The sequence below is a fragment of the Cebus imitator genome, unplaced genomic scaffold (assembly GCF_001604975.1).
Source record: "Cebus imitator isolate Cc_AM_T3 unplaced genomic scaffold, Cebus_imitator-1.0 Scaffold299, whole genome shotgun sequence".
Classification (NCBI taxonomy): Eukaryota; Metazoa; Chordata; class Mammalia; order Primates; family Cebidae; genus Cebus; species Cebus imitator.
This window is the reverse complement of record NW_016107614.1, coordinates 2,394,749-2,412,045: the sequence shown is the minus strand read 5'-3', so window position 1 is coordinate 2,412,045 and position 17,297 is coordinate 2,394,749. Positions and strand designations below refer to the sequence as shown.

The window sequence follows — 17,297 nt, the reverse complement described above, 5'->3', positions numbered from 1 at the left end:
AAAAAAAAAAAACCTGACTCAAACCACCCCAAATCCTGCAAAAAGGCCTCACCCGCTGCTCCAGGCAACCACAGGTTTCTCTTCTCCAAACATCAGCCCTTGTTGCACCCCCTACCCCATAGTACTCCAGGTTGGGACTTAGCAGGATGTGTATCCCTGGCCCCCTAACTGGCATGGAAGCTTGTCCAGGGCTGGGGGCACTTCCCTGGCAACATCTCTGAGCCTGGTAGTGTACTGCACCCACAACAGACACTCAAGACAAAAAGCATGACTTTCTCAATGAGAGAGCACCAAACAAAACAAAACAAAACCCTATGGAGACAGAACTCTGGGTATCTATAAAATCAACAAATAATTGGGTCATTTCTATGCTAAGCCCTAAGAATATAAAGATAACCAAAATACAGTTCCTGCTGTAAACAGTTCACACTCTAATATGATGTGACATGAAGGGCCTGGTACACAATTTGCAAGGCTCAGTGCAAGATGAACTTTGTTCAAACGCCATTATGAATTTCAAGATGATGACAACAGAACCTTAAAGCAGTGTGGGCCCTTCTGTGTGCAGCCCCATGGAGCTGGCCCCAGTGACAAGAGATCTAATGGAAGGGAGGAAGAGAGTGCTATGGGGACATTGATGAAAGAACAATCAATATGCTAAGAGGCTGCTATGGTTTGAAAGTTTCCCCAAAGTTCATGTCTTATAAACTGCATCCCCAATGCAACAGTGTTGGGAGATGGGGCCCTTAAACATGATTAGGTCATGAGGGCTCATTATCACAGGAGTGGAGTCCTGATCAAGGATGAGTCTGGCCCCCTCGCCTCTCTTTCCCACCCATGGGATGCCTTTCACCTTGTTATGACACAGCAAGAAGGCACTTGCCAGATGCTCCCGCTTGATTTTGGACTTCCCAGCCTGTAGACCCATGAGCCAAATACATTTCTGTTCACTCTAAATTATCTAGTCTGTGGTAATCTGTGATAGCAGCACAAAATGAACTAAGATAGAGGAATAAGATGAAGCCAGAGAATGTGACAGAAAGTGACATTGTGGGTCTTCAGGTTGAAGTAGGTGTTTCCTAAGGAGGGAAGGATGAAGGATGTTCCAGGGAGACGGAGCGCCACAGGCAGTGGGAATGAAGAGAGAATGGGAGGGGGTTTAGGAATAGAGGGTGATGGTGTGGGGGAACAGTGCAGGGATGATTTGTGATCAGAGCACAGGGCACCTGCAGAGGGAATGTGGCTAGCAGGACAGGCGGGCCAACCCAGTGTCCAGCATCAGATGTCACGCTAAGGAGAGCGGGCTGTTTCTACAGCTGCTGTGCCAGCCCTGAGGGTTCATGGCCTTCCATTTGAGAAGCAGGGTCCATTGTGCTGCTGTAGTGGTTTTAGTAGTGTCTTTCCAGAATTCCTATTCATGTGTGATATGGTTTGACTATGTCCCCACCCAAATCTCATCTTGAACTGTAGCGCCCATAATTTCCACGTGTTGTGGGAGGGACCCAGTGGGAGATAATTGAATCACAGGGGTGGTTTCCCCCATACTGACCTCATGGTAGTGAGTAAGTCTCACAAGATCTGATGATTTTATAAGGGGTTTCCCCTTTCACTTGGCTCTCGTTCTCCACGTAAGATGTGCCTTTGCCTTCCGCCCTGATTATGAGGCCTCTCCAGCCACGTGAAACTGTGAGTCCATTAAACCTCTTTTTCTTTATAAATTACCCAGTCTCAGGTGTGCCGTGAAAACAGACTAATACAACGTGGAACCTCAGAACGTGATCCTACCTGGAAATCGGGTCTCTGCAGGAGAATCAGTTACGAATTTTGAGGTGAAATCATCTTGGATTTAGGATCAACCCTAAATCCAATGACTGAAGTCCTTATAAGAAAAGGAGGGCACACAGAGCCCCAGAGATGAAGAGAGGGCAGGTGAAGTTGGAGACGGAGATTAGGATGACGTAGCTACAGGCAGGAATGTGAAGGACAGCAGGGAGCCACCACAGACCAGGAAGAGGCAGGGAAGGCTTCTGCCCTAGAACCTTCCAAGGGAGCATGGCCCTGCAGACACCTAGAATTTGGAGTTCTGGCCCCCAGAACTGTAAGAATAAGATTCTGTTGTGGTAAACCAACCAGTCTGTGGTAATGTATTATGGCAACCCTAGGAAACTAACACAGCCACAAATAGATATATTTTTAAAGCCCTGGATCCAGGCATGCCCCCTCCAAACCTGGAGGGAAGCAGGAGCAGGCAGAGAGAGCGAGGAGGGGGCCAGGGACCCCAGAGCCTGGAGTCCGCAAAGCCGTCTCACCTGCATTGCCGCAGCCTCACCTCTGCCCTCGCATACCTGAGAAGAAGTGGGCCCTGAAGCCGCGCTTGGAGACCGTGTTGTCGGACTTAAACTCCACGCGCATGTTGTTGTTCTGTGAGGTAATGACCTCGGGTGTCTCCGAGCCACAGAACTTGCCGTGCAGCTTGGCATCGGGGGACAGGCCGCTGCGCACCTCCACAAAGTCGTACTTACAGACCTGCAAGGGAGCATGATGAGGAGCCACCCAGAGTCCCTGTCCCCACCCCTGACACCCAGCACACAGCTTCACCTGCTTCCTGAGCACCGCACCCTTCCTGAGCACCGCACCCTTCCTGAGCACTGCACCCTGCCGTGGGGGGGTGGTCCCTTGCTATGTTGGTCTTTTGAATGAGCTCCAGAGGGCACAGGGGGACCCCCGGCTCGCCTGCTGAGGCTCTGTGGAGGTGCCACCGCCTGGCACAAGAGCACAGGGCTCCCAAACCTGCATCCCCATAACTGTAGCCTTGCTTTGATTTGTTTTGTATATTAGGCTTCCACATGAAATTTACTTGGACAAAGGGCCCCACTTCTAGAAGGAGAAGAGGAGGAGGGAGAAGCAAAAGGAAGAGAAGGAGGAAAAATCTGCAAACCACCAATGGAATCTGACTCCATTATGTTTTCAGGCAGGGAAACAAGCTCGAGGGGAGGACATTTGTCTGAAGTCACGTAGTTCAGCAGTGGTGGAGCTAGGACACGTTTCCTGCTGTAGCAATGATTTTCCTCAAAAAGAACTTCACTGTTAAGGGGTCTTATCGATTGCTTTCAAGGATTATTTTTTCTGCACCATATTCACTGCGGGGCGATACCCTCATTGGCACCACGGCCTCCATGCATTGGGGTGATTGGCACTGAGGTCCTCTTCCATTATCCCAGAGGCCTGACTCTCAGGTGACAGCTACACCAGTACAATTCTCAGGGTGAGATTCCCCAGCTCAGCTAGGGTGGGGAGGGGAGTCTCAGGAATGGCTTGTGTGCCCCAGGGTGTCCCTCCAGTCTAAGGTGCAGACATAGGCGTACCTGACTAGCGCTCCAGCTGTAGGGTGCTGCCTGGACCTCAACTGACTTGGTCATCCACGACCACCGCCCGAGAGAGGAAACGGGCTGTCTGTAGCGTCCTTGCCCCCAGCTGATCCTCACCGCCTTTACTCACCTCAGCTGCACACCAGCCCCCAGATTCACAGCCCAGTCCTGACATCTTCCACCCTCAACACCTGCCTCCTCCACTCTTGACCTGATTCTCCTTGAATGTATCCGCGACAAGAGGGCTAGAGGTGCTCTATCTGCAGAGGGCGTGCCGCCGAAACTGCTGGAGAGAACATTTCCCCAGATGCTTCTCAGTGCAGCACAGGTCCTGTGACCGTCCAAAGCTCCAGATCCAACACGAGCCATCTCCCTGCCCTTCCAGCCCCTCACTGGCTTCCAGCTCCAAGTCACCCCTCAACATAGTCCCCAATCAATTAGAGCACAGAGACATACGTCATTGCCTTCCAGTTCAAACACTTCAAACTGAAGGGAGATCCGGTGCTGAGCGGGGGCCACCACCTGCCAGACACAGTTTTTGTTTGTGGGATACTCCTTCGGCCACCCGGGGCTGGTGATGGTTCCGTTCAGCTTCATAATGAATCCGCCACAGGCCACTGCACGGGGAAAACGGAAACAGGATTCATTTGGTTTTGGTTCCAGGTGGCTGTGATTTCCCTCCGGGAGCAACAGAGCCCTGCTGTTCTGTAATAATAATTTTAAAACGTTAGACAATCTGATTAATTCAGCATCCTTTGTTCAAAACTAATAGTTTCAACTGAATATTTGAAGGGATAAAATTGGGGATACATCTTTACTGCTTTTAAAAACAATGACAATGCATTTGTGTTTCCTGTCACCCAGTGGCAAAGCTGGGGGCTCCATATGGCTTGGGCCAAAGGAGCATTAGAAATGTGTGCAGCAAGCGACTCACCACACCAAGCTTGCATGAACAAGCAGACTCACGCAGGTGGTCAAGGAAGATGGAACACAAGCCGGGCAGAAATAGGATGAATGAAAGTGCTACCAGCTGAGTCACTGGAGTGCTCATGGTTTTTCTTTGCTTTTGTTTCCTACTTTAATAATTATGTAAATTATTAAATTATTCACACAGTCCTAGAAGAAAATAAACCATGGCCTCGATTTCAGTCTCTAGAGCAGAGTCTATGTAATTTGAGCAGTTTTCCTATGTTTGTGACAGCTGTAAGGCTGTTTCTCTTTCTCGGAAGCAGGTGGGTCTTCCACCATGTCTGCCTGCTGTTCCGGCACAGCCGGCTGGTCGCCCCATCTCTGGCTCACTTCCTCTAAGACCTGTCCCATATCCCCTCTCATTCCAGCTTGGCAGGTCCCACACCAACCTTCACACGTCTTCTTATCGGCAGCCAGCTCGTAGCCAGGGTCACAGGTACACTTGTAGCTGCCCAGTGTGTTCACGCAGCGATGTTCACACCCGCCGTGATCTGGCCAGGAACACTCGTCCACCTCTGGTGGGGAAGGAAGGTGACCCAGGTTACATTGTCACAAAGCCGCCTGGCTGTTCGCAACCCTTCTGCATCCCAGCGTCACCAGCAAGTGTCCTCTAAGAAACAGAAGCCACTCCCAGTGACCACCTCCCAAAGAGTCCCGTGTCCACATCTGAAAACCAGGCAGCAGCCACAGTGAAGGCAGGACTCTGACCACATGAGCAGGAACACCTCGTTATGTTAGCTGGGGTGTGCTCCACTGAGGGGAGGTCAGGCCTGGAGAAGTGAATTCTTTGAGGTGTTTGGTCATTGGTGTTCATCTGAGAGTTCAAATAAATCTCACAACGTTCCATACCAAAGACTTCATTTCAATGCCATGGAACTGAGGACTTCCCTGCCCCCATAAATATGCAGCTTCCCAGAGACATTAAATAAAGAGTGAAGACAAAGAACACATTGCTGGATGAAATGTGTCACTATTCTCTGGACATTAGAGACAGAATCTGTGATTTAATAGTTTTAGAAATACCCTTAAGAGGTATGCACAGGGAGATACTCAAGGTTACAGAAAACACGGGGCTCTTAGGTTAGCCAGTGCTCCCAGGAATACCTGCAGGAAGAGGCCATCATGAGTTAGCAGGGGCATCGGATGGGGTTCGTCACCAAGTGCCTAGTGATGTGTTTGGGGTGACTAAGAAACAGCAGGTAGCATGCCATCGGTGCATTTAGCAAATGCCATACATTTGCTAAAAAGTACAGAAGGAGGAAAATAGTTGAAAAAGTAGCAGAAAGAGTCCAGGCCTTAAAGTGAGTCAGACCTGGGTGGACCCTCCAGTGGATCTTCCTCCAATAAACTGGGTAACTGCTGGTGATTTCGCCTCACTGAGCCCCCTCCTGCTTTAAAGTGACAATGATAATATTTGCTTTTAGGACTGTGACGACTGAAAATGATGCATGTGAAGTACCCGGCATATGGGCCACCGACACACCGAAGCCATCATGATAGACAGCAGCAGAGTTGCTTTCAAATTTCCAGTGCGTAGAGAGACACAATGATGCGCAGTGAAAAGATAAGTTTCCCTGGGCACACCTGGACCAGGTGGGAGTGGAGCAGTGCAGGCCTGAGGAGGGAAGGGGGACAAGGCAAGAACAGAAAGGGAGAAAATGCTTTGAGGATGGGCCAGTGGAGGAAGATGGATGGGCAGGAAGGCAGCACAGCAAACTCAAGACACAGGCTGGGGGACCTAGGGAGGAAGCAGAAGGAAACCAAGGAAAGAGCCCATCAGGAGAGACAGATGACAAAGGACCAAGGCTGGGGTCAGAAGTAGACTCTGATGCCAGAAGATGCTGTGGCTGTGGGCAGGACACATGGCAAGAAAGAGGCGTATAGAGGAGCAGGCCTCTTGGCGCCAGCTTAGCCAGGTGAAGGGAGAGAACCCACTGGATAGACTTGGAGAGAAGGCAAAAAACATAATTCCTCCAGAGACTAGAAGGTAAGGTACTTGGCGTTGGGAGGTAGATGAAAGGCATGCTTTTACACCTGAGCTCTCTCTAGCAAGAGCCGTGGGATGTTTGGCCATTTACAGCCCTGCTCCAGCTTGGCTGGATGGCACAGAGATGCATGGGGCCCTGTCTTCAGAGGGGTCAGGGCTGCCCATGTCACCTCCCACTGTGGTAAAACAGTACCTGCTCCAAGCCCACTGGCTCGTGCTTGCTCTGGGCTGCAGAGGCCAAGGCCAAGACTCCCAGAAAAATCTGGGAGAGCATGGGAGTAGAAGAGAGTGGAAGCAGGGCTCAGCTTAGCGTAGCAGGTGCTCCGGAGTCTTCTCATTGTCCAGGTGGTATCAGCAAAAGAAGGAAGTGGTTACAGGATGAGATGGCTGAGACAGGATCCCAAAAATTGTTTCAGAGAAAGTCAAAGAAAGCAAAGGCAGGATACCTTCTTAGGCTTTTGAAGAAATCCCTTGAAGGAAGCCAGTCCTCTTACCAAGCCCTTCATGGTGATCTATCAGCACTGGGATGGGGGAGGGAGGGATCAAGGTGAGAATCCTTTAATTCTTTATGTGGGGGGCATGGGACCAAAATGGCCCGGCCAGCCCTTGAGTGCTGCCGACTTCTCCCAAAGTAACCAGAAATGTAAGGTGCTCTTCTTGCTGCCAGCCAGCAGGCTCTGAGAGGGACTGCCATCTGGCACAAGGAGGGGGTGCAGAGGCCAACTGGCACCCTGGCCAGCTTCAGGCGCCAGCTGGGCCCTGGGCAGAGCTCCTGCCAACTGGCATCAAGGCAAGAGCTTCTTTGGCTTGCTCCAGCTCTTCGGCTGGGCCTTTGAGCTCCTCTTCCAGTTTCTTTCACTGGAGAAGTCCTGACACACGCGCTGGGTACTTTGTGTTCACAAGACATCTGACCGATGGCCTTGCTGGAAAAAGGCTGGGCTGGGGAAGCTAGCTGGGCCCAGTCTGCTGACCTGCACTGTCTGATACGGCAGCCCCCGGTCACGCATGGCTACCGAGCACCTGAAATTTGGCTGGTCCAAGTGGAGATGTGCCACGAGCATAAAACACACACTGGATTTCCAAGACTTAGTATGAAAACCATAAGATAGCTCATTAATATTGTGTATATTGATTACGTATTAAAATATTATTTTGTATGTTACAGTAAATAAAAATGTCATTGAAATTCATGTCGCCAGTTTCTCCTTTTTTTGCAAGGCAGCTGCCAGCAAATTCAAAGCCACCAACGTGGCTTGTGGTTGTGCCTCGTCTCCTATTTCTGTTGGACAGAGCTGCACAGGCTGTGGTCTCTCACCTGCTCTTCTCCTGGAGAGCCTGGCAAGGGAGGCAGAGCAGGAAGCAGGATGCCCACCCACCAACAGGGAAACTGAGCCCCATTCATTCATTGATCTATCCATTCTTTCATCGCTCACTAGGTATTTACTGAGCCTACTGTGTGCCAAGCACTGGGACCACATTGAGGAGCAAAGCAGGTGTGGGCTGGTCACAGAAAGGGAGGCTGATCTGCAAGATAGCGGGGAGCTGGCAGGGAACACGGAGCCAGCACCCCGAACTCCACTTGCCACGTCCAGAGCCCTTTTGCCTACACCCTTGTGGTATCGGGAAGATGGAAAGGTGACCAGTGTCAGAATGGAATCACAAACACTAAGGAAAAATTCCAACCCCTTCAAGTTCCTTCCCTGTGGCTTTCAGGTCTCCTTAGTGGAAAGAGCGTGGATTATGGAATCCTACAGACCCAGGTTCTAGTTCCAGCCCAGCCACTTTAGGAATTCAGCTTCCTCAACTGGAAAACAGTGGCCACAATAATTCCTACCAGGGGATTGTAATCAAGAAAAGTGAGATAACGTAGATCCTGGCATGTGGCCAGCATTGCGTAGATGTCCTTTCCCCAATTTAATAGGTCTAGATGAGGTTTCTGCTAATCCTGATTCCTACTTTAAGATTCATGGTCAAGGTCAATGTTGTATATTTCTTCTTTTCTAAATGGTCTTCTTTTCTAAATGTTGTTCTCTGTAGTTCTCTTTACCATAAAAAAGTCAAGCTGGGTCTACGCACTAAGTTACTTTGGGTGGGCCTCAATCCACACTTCAACAGGGATCTAAAAAGATGTTTGCAAATTGAAATGCCCTCAAAGTGGGACGTTGGATAATCTGGGCCCCATCCCAGACTGAGTCTCACAGCCTCCACTGAGGTCCACACGGCAATGTCATAGTGCATTTGCTGCTGATCTCCTTCACCACCTTGAGCACCTGGGGACAACTACTGTGTGCGTTCCTCGGTGTCTCCAGCCCTAACACGGCACCAACACATAGACTGATGCATGCTGAAAGCACGCTAGATGGGGAGGAGAGAGAAGGCGGCATCTTCTAACTGGCAAATGGAGCTGGCTATCATGGTTACTTGAGCAGGTCCAGGTACTTCCTCGGTCTCTTACAAACCAGTGAGCATCACGGAAATACTCCCTTCCACTGCCCTGACTGGCATCTCCAGCAAAGTTTCCATAAAAAATCTAGGAGGTCCAGTTAAATTTGACTTTCAGATAAACCATCAATCTCTTCTCAGCACAGTATGTGAGATTTTGGACATATACAAAAAAATAAATTCAAATTTAAGTGGGCATCTTGTTTTTTTTTTTTAATTTCCTAAATCTGGCAAGCCTAATCTCCAGCTTAGCTGGTCCTCTCAGACTGTGCATTGCTGACCACCAGCAGCATCAGCAGTGAGGTGTGGATGGTCAGTGGTTACCAGTTCTCCCCCTGGAATGGAGCCCCAGCACCCAACTTACAGACTCTGGGGTGGAAGTCAAGGGAGGAGAAGGCCAAGAGGACTAGAATAAACAATTAAAATAACAACCTCATAATCATTCATGACACGTGGGAAGCAGGATAAGGCCTTCCAAAGCTGTCTACAGCTTGGCCTCTGCAACCTGTGAATCTGTTACCTTGATGTAACAGATTCTGCAGGTGTGGTTAAATGAAGGCTCTTAATTAGGTTAAAGAAGGACTCTGCAGGTGTGGTTAAATGAAGGCTCTTGGAGACAGGGAGATTCTCCAGGATTATCTGGGTGGGCCCAAGTTCAACACCAGGTCCACATCAGGGAAAGAGGTGGAAGGAAGTTAAGTCAGGAGGAGGAGATGAGTGGACAGGAGCAGAGGTCTGTGAGGCAGCGGGCATGAATGTGACACACGAGCCATTACTGGCTTTGACCATGGAAGAGGACCACGAGCCAAGGAATTTAGGCAGCTCCTAGAAGCTCGAAAAGGCAAGGAAATAGATTGTCCCTCAGAGCCTCAAGAAGGAATGCAGCTCTGCACCCCACCCTTGATTTTATCCCAGTGAGACCCGTGTTAGACTTCTGACCTCCACCACTGTAGGATAGTAAGTGTGTGTTGCTTTAAGTCCCCAAGCCTGTGGTAAATTGCCATAGCAGCAATAGGAAACCAGTCCATCACAATAGCAAGAAGAAATTGTCGCATGTGTTTTTCCAAAAAGAATAACCACCTCAAAGATTGCTTCCCCAGCAAAGGCAATTAATGGGACTAAACGTTAGACTGGGTGTGCTCACTTGCACCATTCCATTTTCTCCTGACATCAACCTTGCAGTTACCTGGCAGCACTGTCTCTCCTGGAGCTTGTGCAACAGAAGCTGTGCGACTGGAGATATCATGCAACTTGCTTGAGGCCACCCAGTCAGTGTCACTGCCGCCAAGTCAGACGGGGGCACCCCAGGCTGGGAGACACCAGGCATGTGCAGGCTGGGCAAGGGTGGGGCGGGGGCTGTGAATTTCCAGGCATCTCAACTAAAGCTGTCATATCTTCCCTGTGCCATCGCAAGCTGACTTGCTTTCAAAGTACTTGCTGTGGCCTGGCTCTTTTTTTGTTTTTTTTTTTTTTGACTTGAGAAACAACTCAGTTTTGTCTCCGATCCTTCAGAGCCATCATGAGTCTTGCTCTGTTGCTGTTTGGGTTTTGCTCTTCCCCGATGCCTCAAAATAGAAAAAAATAACAGCCCCAGCCCTTGCTTGTCACTTGCCAGCTTTTAAAGTGCCTCCACAGCCGTCCTTTCTTTGGGGCATCACAACAATCAGTTAGGCACAGTGGGCAGATGTCCTTCCTATTTTACAGAGAGGAAAACTGAGGCTTCAGTAAGGACAAATGGCTGCCTGCTCTGGGTGACACTGCAGAAGAGGGTTCTTCTGACACCTAGGCTGTTCATGCAGAACCTGGGAGAAGGTCTAAGACAGGGCAGAAGGAGAGAATGGGAGTCAGGGGAGGGACTGGGATTTCTGTGCTGGCTGAGCCAGGAGTCCTAGGAGAGGAGGGAGGAGGAGAAAGCAGCCTCTGGGCAAGCACAAGTGGGAGGGGAGCTGGGGAAGGGGAGTCACTGATTAAGAGGCCACAGCAGCAGAGGACTGACCGTGTCTACTCACGGGTAGCCGCTGTGCTCCAGGGCGCCCAGGCCCAATGCATGGGGAGCAGCTGTTCTTCCCTCTTAGGGTGTGGTCTTCAGGGCTTCAGAGAAGGAGCACCTGCCCATTCAAAGGAGGCTTGGAAGCTGGCTCTTCTGGGGCCAGGAAAGCTGGGTCTGCACATGCCATTCTGGGCCCTGTTCCATCAGGACCCTCCAGAGCAGTAGGTCCCCAAGGCAACATGCAAATTTGTTCCCAGAGTGCCAACCCCTTACTCTCCTCTGACCCCCATCATGTGGGGGTAAGCATGTAGTCTGGGGGTGCTGACATTAGTTCCAGGAGCTGGACACCTGGGTTCCCTCTCTGGCCTACATCAAGGAAGAGTGGCAGTGTTGTGGAAAGAGTTTGAGCTTAGGAATTAGGCCAGCGGGGCTGGGATCCCTGACCTGCCACTTAACTACCTGCATGATCCTGAGAAGCCCTTCTCAGCCTTGATCCAAACCTAACTCAAAGAGTTATTTGGAGAATTAAATGGCATTATGTAAGTCAAGTAAGTACCTTACACAGCTCTTGGTACACAGTAGGTGATCAATTAATGTTTGCTGCTATCCAAATATTCGTTGTTATCCATGCTCAGTTTCACAGCCTATGTACTTTGCTTTTGTAAAGTTGTTAGATCTAATTTCCAAGTACAGAACTTTCTGTTGTGTGGAAGCCAAGGCGAGCCTACTCCTGATCAGTTGGGAACTCTGCTGGGGCCTCCGCACCCAGCTCTAAAATGCGTGGCTGTCTTCTCTGCAGGGAGCCTTGTTTGGTAGTATGTTTCCATATGGTTTTATGTGTTTTAAGCCAGGGAGCAATATTTCTTCTTGTGCCTAAAAGTGGAAACAAACTGCTAATTCATACCCTTGAAAAAATTGGCCGCAAAGCCCGCTTTATTGATAGAGCCATCGGACACAAACTTCATCCACATTCTGTTGGAGCTCGATTTCATGTCCTCCGGCTTCTCAGAGCCACAAAAGTGGCCGATCAGGGCACTCTCTTCCGTGGGGCCATCCCGGACTTCCAGGTAGTCATATGCGCAGCTGTCGTGCCTTTCGATCTAAAGGAAGAAACAGAGGCAAGGTGGATGGCAGATGGTTCCGCTTTAAAGTTTTTAAGAAGAGAACCCAAACAGCGTATCACTCTCAAAATCTAACCAAGAGGCCAAAGGACCTAACTGTGTCCCAGGTCTCTCCATGCTGCTTCCTAGCTCTCTCCTGACTTGCAGAAGCCAAGGGTGAACCAAGCTGAGAAGAGTCTAAGACAATAAACAGAGAAGAACAATTCTACCAAGCTTCCCTGGATCCCATCCTGAATTATTATTCTCAATCTCTCTTACTGCCCTCAGAAAGGCAACGAACCCCATTTCAAAGCCTGCATAGATGTTGATATCAGATGTCCACGCATGATTCACCATGGGCTTGAGAATGGCCTCTTAGGTTCCTGCTTTAGCCAAAAACGAAAACCCATCTTTACAAAGAGGAGGGCGTCTAGTAAAAGTTGCCGTTTCCTTGGGAAGCCGGTCTGAGCAGCACTCACCTCAAAAGCTTGGAAGGTCAGTCCCACGTGAAACCCCTCCGAAACCGTAATCCTCCAGACACATTCCTTGGAAGGTCTGTAGTCATCCGGGTAGTTGGGAGACTGAATCTGACCGGCATCTTTGTGAATGTCTCCCCCGCAGGTAGCTTTAGAACGAGATAACAGGGGAGGAAGACGGCCCCGGTCAGATCTTAGGAAGGAAAGTGGGGGCCGCTTGTCACCACTAGGTGGCTCCACTCGCCAACATTTTCATCTCCACCCCATAAACACGGTGCCTCCGGAAAGGCAGGACTGCATTTGTCTTAACTCTGAATTTTTTTCTTAGAAAGAAAAAACCACGTAAAGCAGTGGTTCTGTGCATCAGAATCGCCTGGGGGAGTTTGCAAACTGTGGCAGCTGGGGCCACGCCTCCCAGAGGTTCTGATTCCAGTGGGTGTGGGGGAGCTCTGAAATCCTCAACTTGCCCCCTGCGGTGGCTGCCCCCACCCCCATGGCTCTGGCGTGGAGTGCCTGGGCTGGGAGAGGGACAGCAGGCTCCCTGGGAAGGACGGGGCTTAGGAGGAGCCACCGAGGGGCTGCCTTCACCACGCACAAACCTTCGTACACCGCAAAGAAGCCCTTGCCCAGGATGTTGCTGCTGCTGCGAAACTCCACCCAGAGCCGGCTGTCTGTGGAGAACAGGGGCTCCGGGACCTTGTCGCCGCAAAACCTGCCTGCATGGTGGGAAAGAAGCAGTTAGGAGGCCGGGGGACAGCAAGAAGGCACTCGCTTCAGGCTGGGAGGAAGCTGAGGTTCTTCACATGTGGTTTGAAGTGAGCAATAACCCTGGCTGGGACAACTTATCTTGTAGCAGACACACAGGATCCAAAGATGGGGTTGCAAGAGGCACACAGTGATGTGTGACTTAATTCTTATTCAGGCTATCTTGAGGAGAATTCCAGATTCCTGTCAAAGTATCCAGAGAAGAGCCAAGGCAGCCTCTCCCCTGCCTCGTGGGTGTTGCTGAGGCTCTGAAGGTGTGGTGGGGAAAGAGTGGTGAAACAGGAGTGCAGATTTCCTTTCCTGGTTATTTCCTGTTGCATGTATGCCCTTCCCTTTTCGCGCATTAGACACTCTGCTTTCCTTGCCTTGGAAAGGAATGCCAGAGAATACACAGCAAAGAAATAAACCCATCTTGGCTTTTACATTTCACAAACCTAGTTGCAATAGCAAAGATTTGGAAGAATGCACCATGCTTTCCCCCACCTGGTAGGTGCAGGAGGGTTCCCAGGATGGAGGAGTGAGAGGACTAGAGGGAGGGCACCAGGGAGCCCCTAAAAGGACCCGTTCCCCAGCTCACCTTGAGCTGAGACCCTGGCTGGAAAGAGATCCCAGGTAGGTTTAAGAATCTAAGAGAAGCAGAAAACTGTGTCCTCAGTCCCTGGGCAGAGTCCAGAGTGACAGCAAGGCCCTGGATTCCCATGCTGTGCCCACCCCATAAGGTCAGCAGAGAAGTGTCTATGTGATTGTGCAGACATTTGGCCATGAGACAGGCATGCAGAGCTCCTCAGACAAAGTGTGGCAGGATGGAAGCAACATGATTCCAGGCCCAAGATGGGGATGGAAGTGACTTTCCCATAGCCCAGAGGATGAGGGTAGATAGAATGTCTCCCAAGCCTCTAGTGGACCTGGCACCATTCTGAACTGGCCTAGGGTTGATACAAGGAAGAAGCCCAGCAGCCTCTATCTAGACAGAGGACTCACTGGTTGGGGATGAGGACATCCCAGTGATGCCAGTGAGGGTGGCAGGATAGATGCCTCCCCTACCACCATGCCTTGGCATAAACAGGACATATAAATTGACCAAAACTGAAAACACAAATTGACCGAAATCAAGTCCCTACTACCTGATGGAAAGGGGGTACATCATAGACAGAAACTTTTGTTATTGGAAAAAAATAAATCAATTTGTATTTCTTAGACACTTGGGCACGTGGTCTGAAATCTGGAGCCTCCATAGAGGCCTGGTCTTCCCAGTACCTGGTCATTCTTGCCCATCTATTCCTGCTGCCACGTCAGGATGGCAGCCCAGGGTGAGGTAGAAGATTAATTCATCCTTACTGGTCAGTTCAGAACACAGGCCGGCCACGGTCTATTTGGACTGGAAGACCATGGTTCTACCAAGCACCTACTGTGTGAGTCATTCAGAGAATGGATTTAGCACTGGGGGGCAATGGGGAATGCGGAGTGACTGCTAAGGGCATGGGTCTTCTTTGGGAGTGATGACAATATTCTAGAATTGATTGTGGTGACACAACTCTGTGAGCATGCTAAAAACCACTGACTGGTATACTTTAAATGGTGAATTGTATGGTCCGGAAATTATATCTGGATATCTATCTATCTATCTATATATATATATATATATATATATACTCTATTAGATGGAGTCTCGCTCTGTTGCGCAGGCTGGAGTGCAGTGGCACAATCTCAGTTCACTGCAACGTCCACCTCCCAGGTTCTTGCAATTCTCCTGCCTCAGCCTCCTGAGTGCCTGGGGCTACAGGCGCACGCTGCCATGTGCAGCTAATTTTTTGTATTTTAGTAGAGATGGGGTTTCACCGTGTTGCCCAGGCTGGTCTCGAACTCCTGAGCTCAGGCAATCCTCCCGCCTTGGCCTCCCAAAGTGTTGGGATTACAGGTGTGAGCCATCACACCCAGCATATCTGAATATTTTTTTAAAGTACATTTAACAGATATGTCATGGGTACTCTTAGTGCCAGTGCTATGTTAGGCAGTGGACAAGCCACTTGAGGCTGTGAGCAGGTGAGGTTAGGGGAGGGGTAAAGGCCACTGTGGGCATCTCCTAACGGCCAGCTGTGTTGTACATGTTTTGGGGCAACATGGGGGTAAGGCTGCTAAATTCCTCTGCTTCCTACCAGTTCTGACCACCTGCAGCCTTTTGGATTTGAGGAGCTTAATATTAAGTAAGATGAGATGAAACTCCTGCCAAGTATTTGGCAAGAAAAAATCCACCAGAAGCCTCTAAATTTTCAGTAATGGTTTCTCTGGCATGGCCAATTAGTGTCAAGCCATTTTTGGAAAATGACAGGCGAGCCTGGGGAAGTCCGGGTTACCAATGAGGACAGGGAGCAATTAGACACTCACAAAAGGAATTCCTTCTGAGCCTAGCCCAAGTTTCAAATCCAAGTTTCTCCTTTTAAAACCCAGCTGTCACAGCCGCTGAGGACTGTTTCCAGAAGACAGGGCGACTTTCACTGCATTGCCTCCCAGGGACCTATGCAGATGAGATGAAGCACCCACCACCCAAGGGCCATTAGACAGCCGGCCTCTGCTTAGTACTCCGCAGGAGGCAGGAACTGCAGCCTCAGGTGTATTTTACTGCCTTGGCAAAACTTGGTAGAACAAATTTCAAATTATTCCTAAGCACTCTCCCCAAATCACTTTGTCATCTTAACTAGAATCCTCTACTTTGTCCCCTAACTGATGTCGCAGTGTTCTCATCTTCACCATAATGGGCCTCAGAAAACCTCCTGTTTTACCATGTCTATGCCAGACACTGTCCCAAGCAGTTTACATGGATCATTTCATCCCCGATACTCTCAGAATTAGGTACTTTCATTAATCCCACTTCACATACGAGAAAACCGAGGGTCAGAGAATTTGTCTTAAATCTGTAAGAGTAAGATTTGAACCGGAGCAGTCTGAGGCCTTCATCATTGGTATCACCTTCTTCATCATCACCACCGCTACCATCAAAACAAACAAAAAAACCACTTCACTGACTGAGGTGCAATTCTGAACATGTAGAATTTTGGATAAATGGACATCATATCTACTCTCTAGTAATGTAGATGTCATCACCATTCACCAGTTTGGAGACAGACAAATAGGAATGCAAATTAGAGCCTCAAACCATAAAGCAATTCTGTGGAAGTGCCAGGCTTGGCTGTTTGACTCACTCCATCGTTTCTGCTCATTTGGGAGGCTGCCCCTGGCTAGGAAGCCTGAGTAGTGGGGCCACACGACACGGATTGGCCAGCCTGGCCTTTCTGAACTTCCCTCCCCATTTCAGGGAAAGGGGGAAAAAGGGCTTTTGTGTGCATTGTGGTGATACCGAATGCCCAAAGACAGTTCTGCATACAAAAGTGCATTGTTAGAGTAATTCCTCTAACAGAAATAACTGAGGGAATCCAATTTACAGGACAGAATTTAAGATCACTGGATGAGTTCTCTCTGCAGCCAACTTCCTCCCCACTTTAGGTGCAATATCTATCATAAGTGACCCTCAAAACCGCTAAACCAATTTGATATCTTTAACCAGCCGTGAAATATTCTCCATCAACTTTTCCCTTTAATCACTATGTGAAAACCTGGGTCTTGAAAAATAGCCTCCTTCCAAGGAAACTAAGCAGGCTGGAGAGAAACTGGACTAGAGAAAATGTGTCAGATTCCTGCACTGAAATCCGGTTCCTCGATTTAGAGGAGGAGTTTAATGAGGATATCAAGAAGAGGAAATGCAGATGAGGACACTACAAGTGGGCTCCATGGGGAGTCATAAAGGGTTCATTCATAAAAAGTTATGCGTCCATTATGCCTGGATTTTCACACACGGCCCTGGGAAAAAATGCGATGCACAGTTTTCAGAGCAAGATGCATACTTTCACAATCCGCCCTAATCCGCTCTCCCTCCTGCCAAAGGGGCATTGACCTGCCTCCTCCCAGCAGATTTCATGGCACTGACCCCTCCCAGGGACCAGCTCTGCCGACACAATGCACTTGTTCCAAACACAAAAGTTCACTAACAACTGCATTTGGAAACATCAGAGCAGGCCAAATAGTTGGCAAAAGAGAACTGCAAATGAAGAACGACGGTTACAGGCGCTGGCACTCTGCACACACACACACACACAAACGCACACACACACACACAAACACACACACACACACACAAAATAAAAG

General features: G+C 49.5%; 1 protein-coding gene across 2 annotated transcripts in view; it reads right to left on the bottom strand.

Annotated features, from left to right (window-relative positions):
• The window catches only part of TLL2 (tolloid like 2), a 147,062-nt gene that overhangs the window by 17,745 nt on the left and 112,020 nt on the right, over positions 1-17,297 (bottom strand). For both annotated transcript variants that reach the window (XM_017502810.2, XM_037729361.1), the window contains 6 exons: positions 12,932-13,048; positions 12,336-12,481; positions 11,661-11,856; positions 4,727-4,852; positions 3,825-3,985; positions 2,346-2,526 (listed from right to left, as the gene is read on the bottom strand). In XM_017502810.2, the coding sequence (XP_017358299.1) occupies positions 2,346-2,526; positions 3,825-3,985; positions 4,727-4,852; positions 11,661-11,856; positions 12,336-12,481; positions 12,932-13,048 (927 nt within the window). The remainder of the gene's footprint in view (positions 1-2,345; positions 2,527-3,824; positions 3,986-4,726; positions 4,853-11,660; positions 11,857-12,335; positions 12,482-12,931; positions 13,049-17,297) is intronic.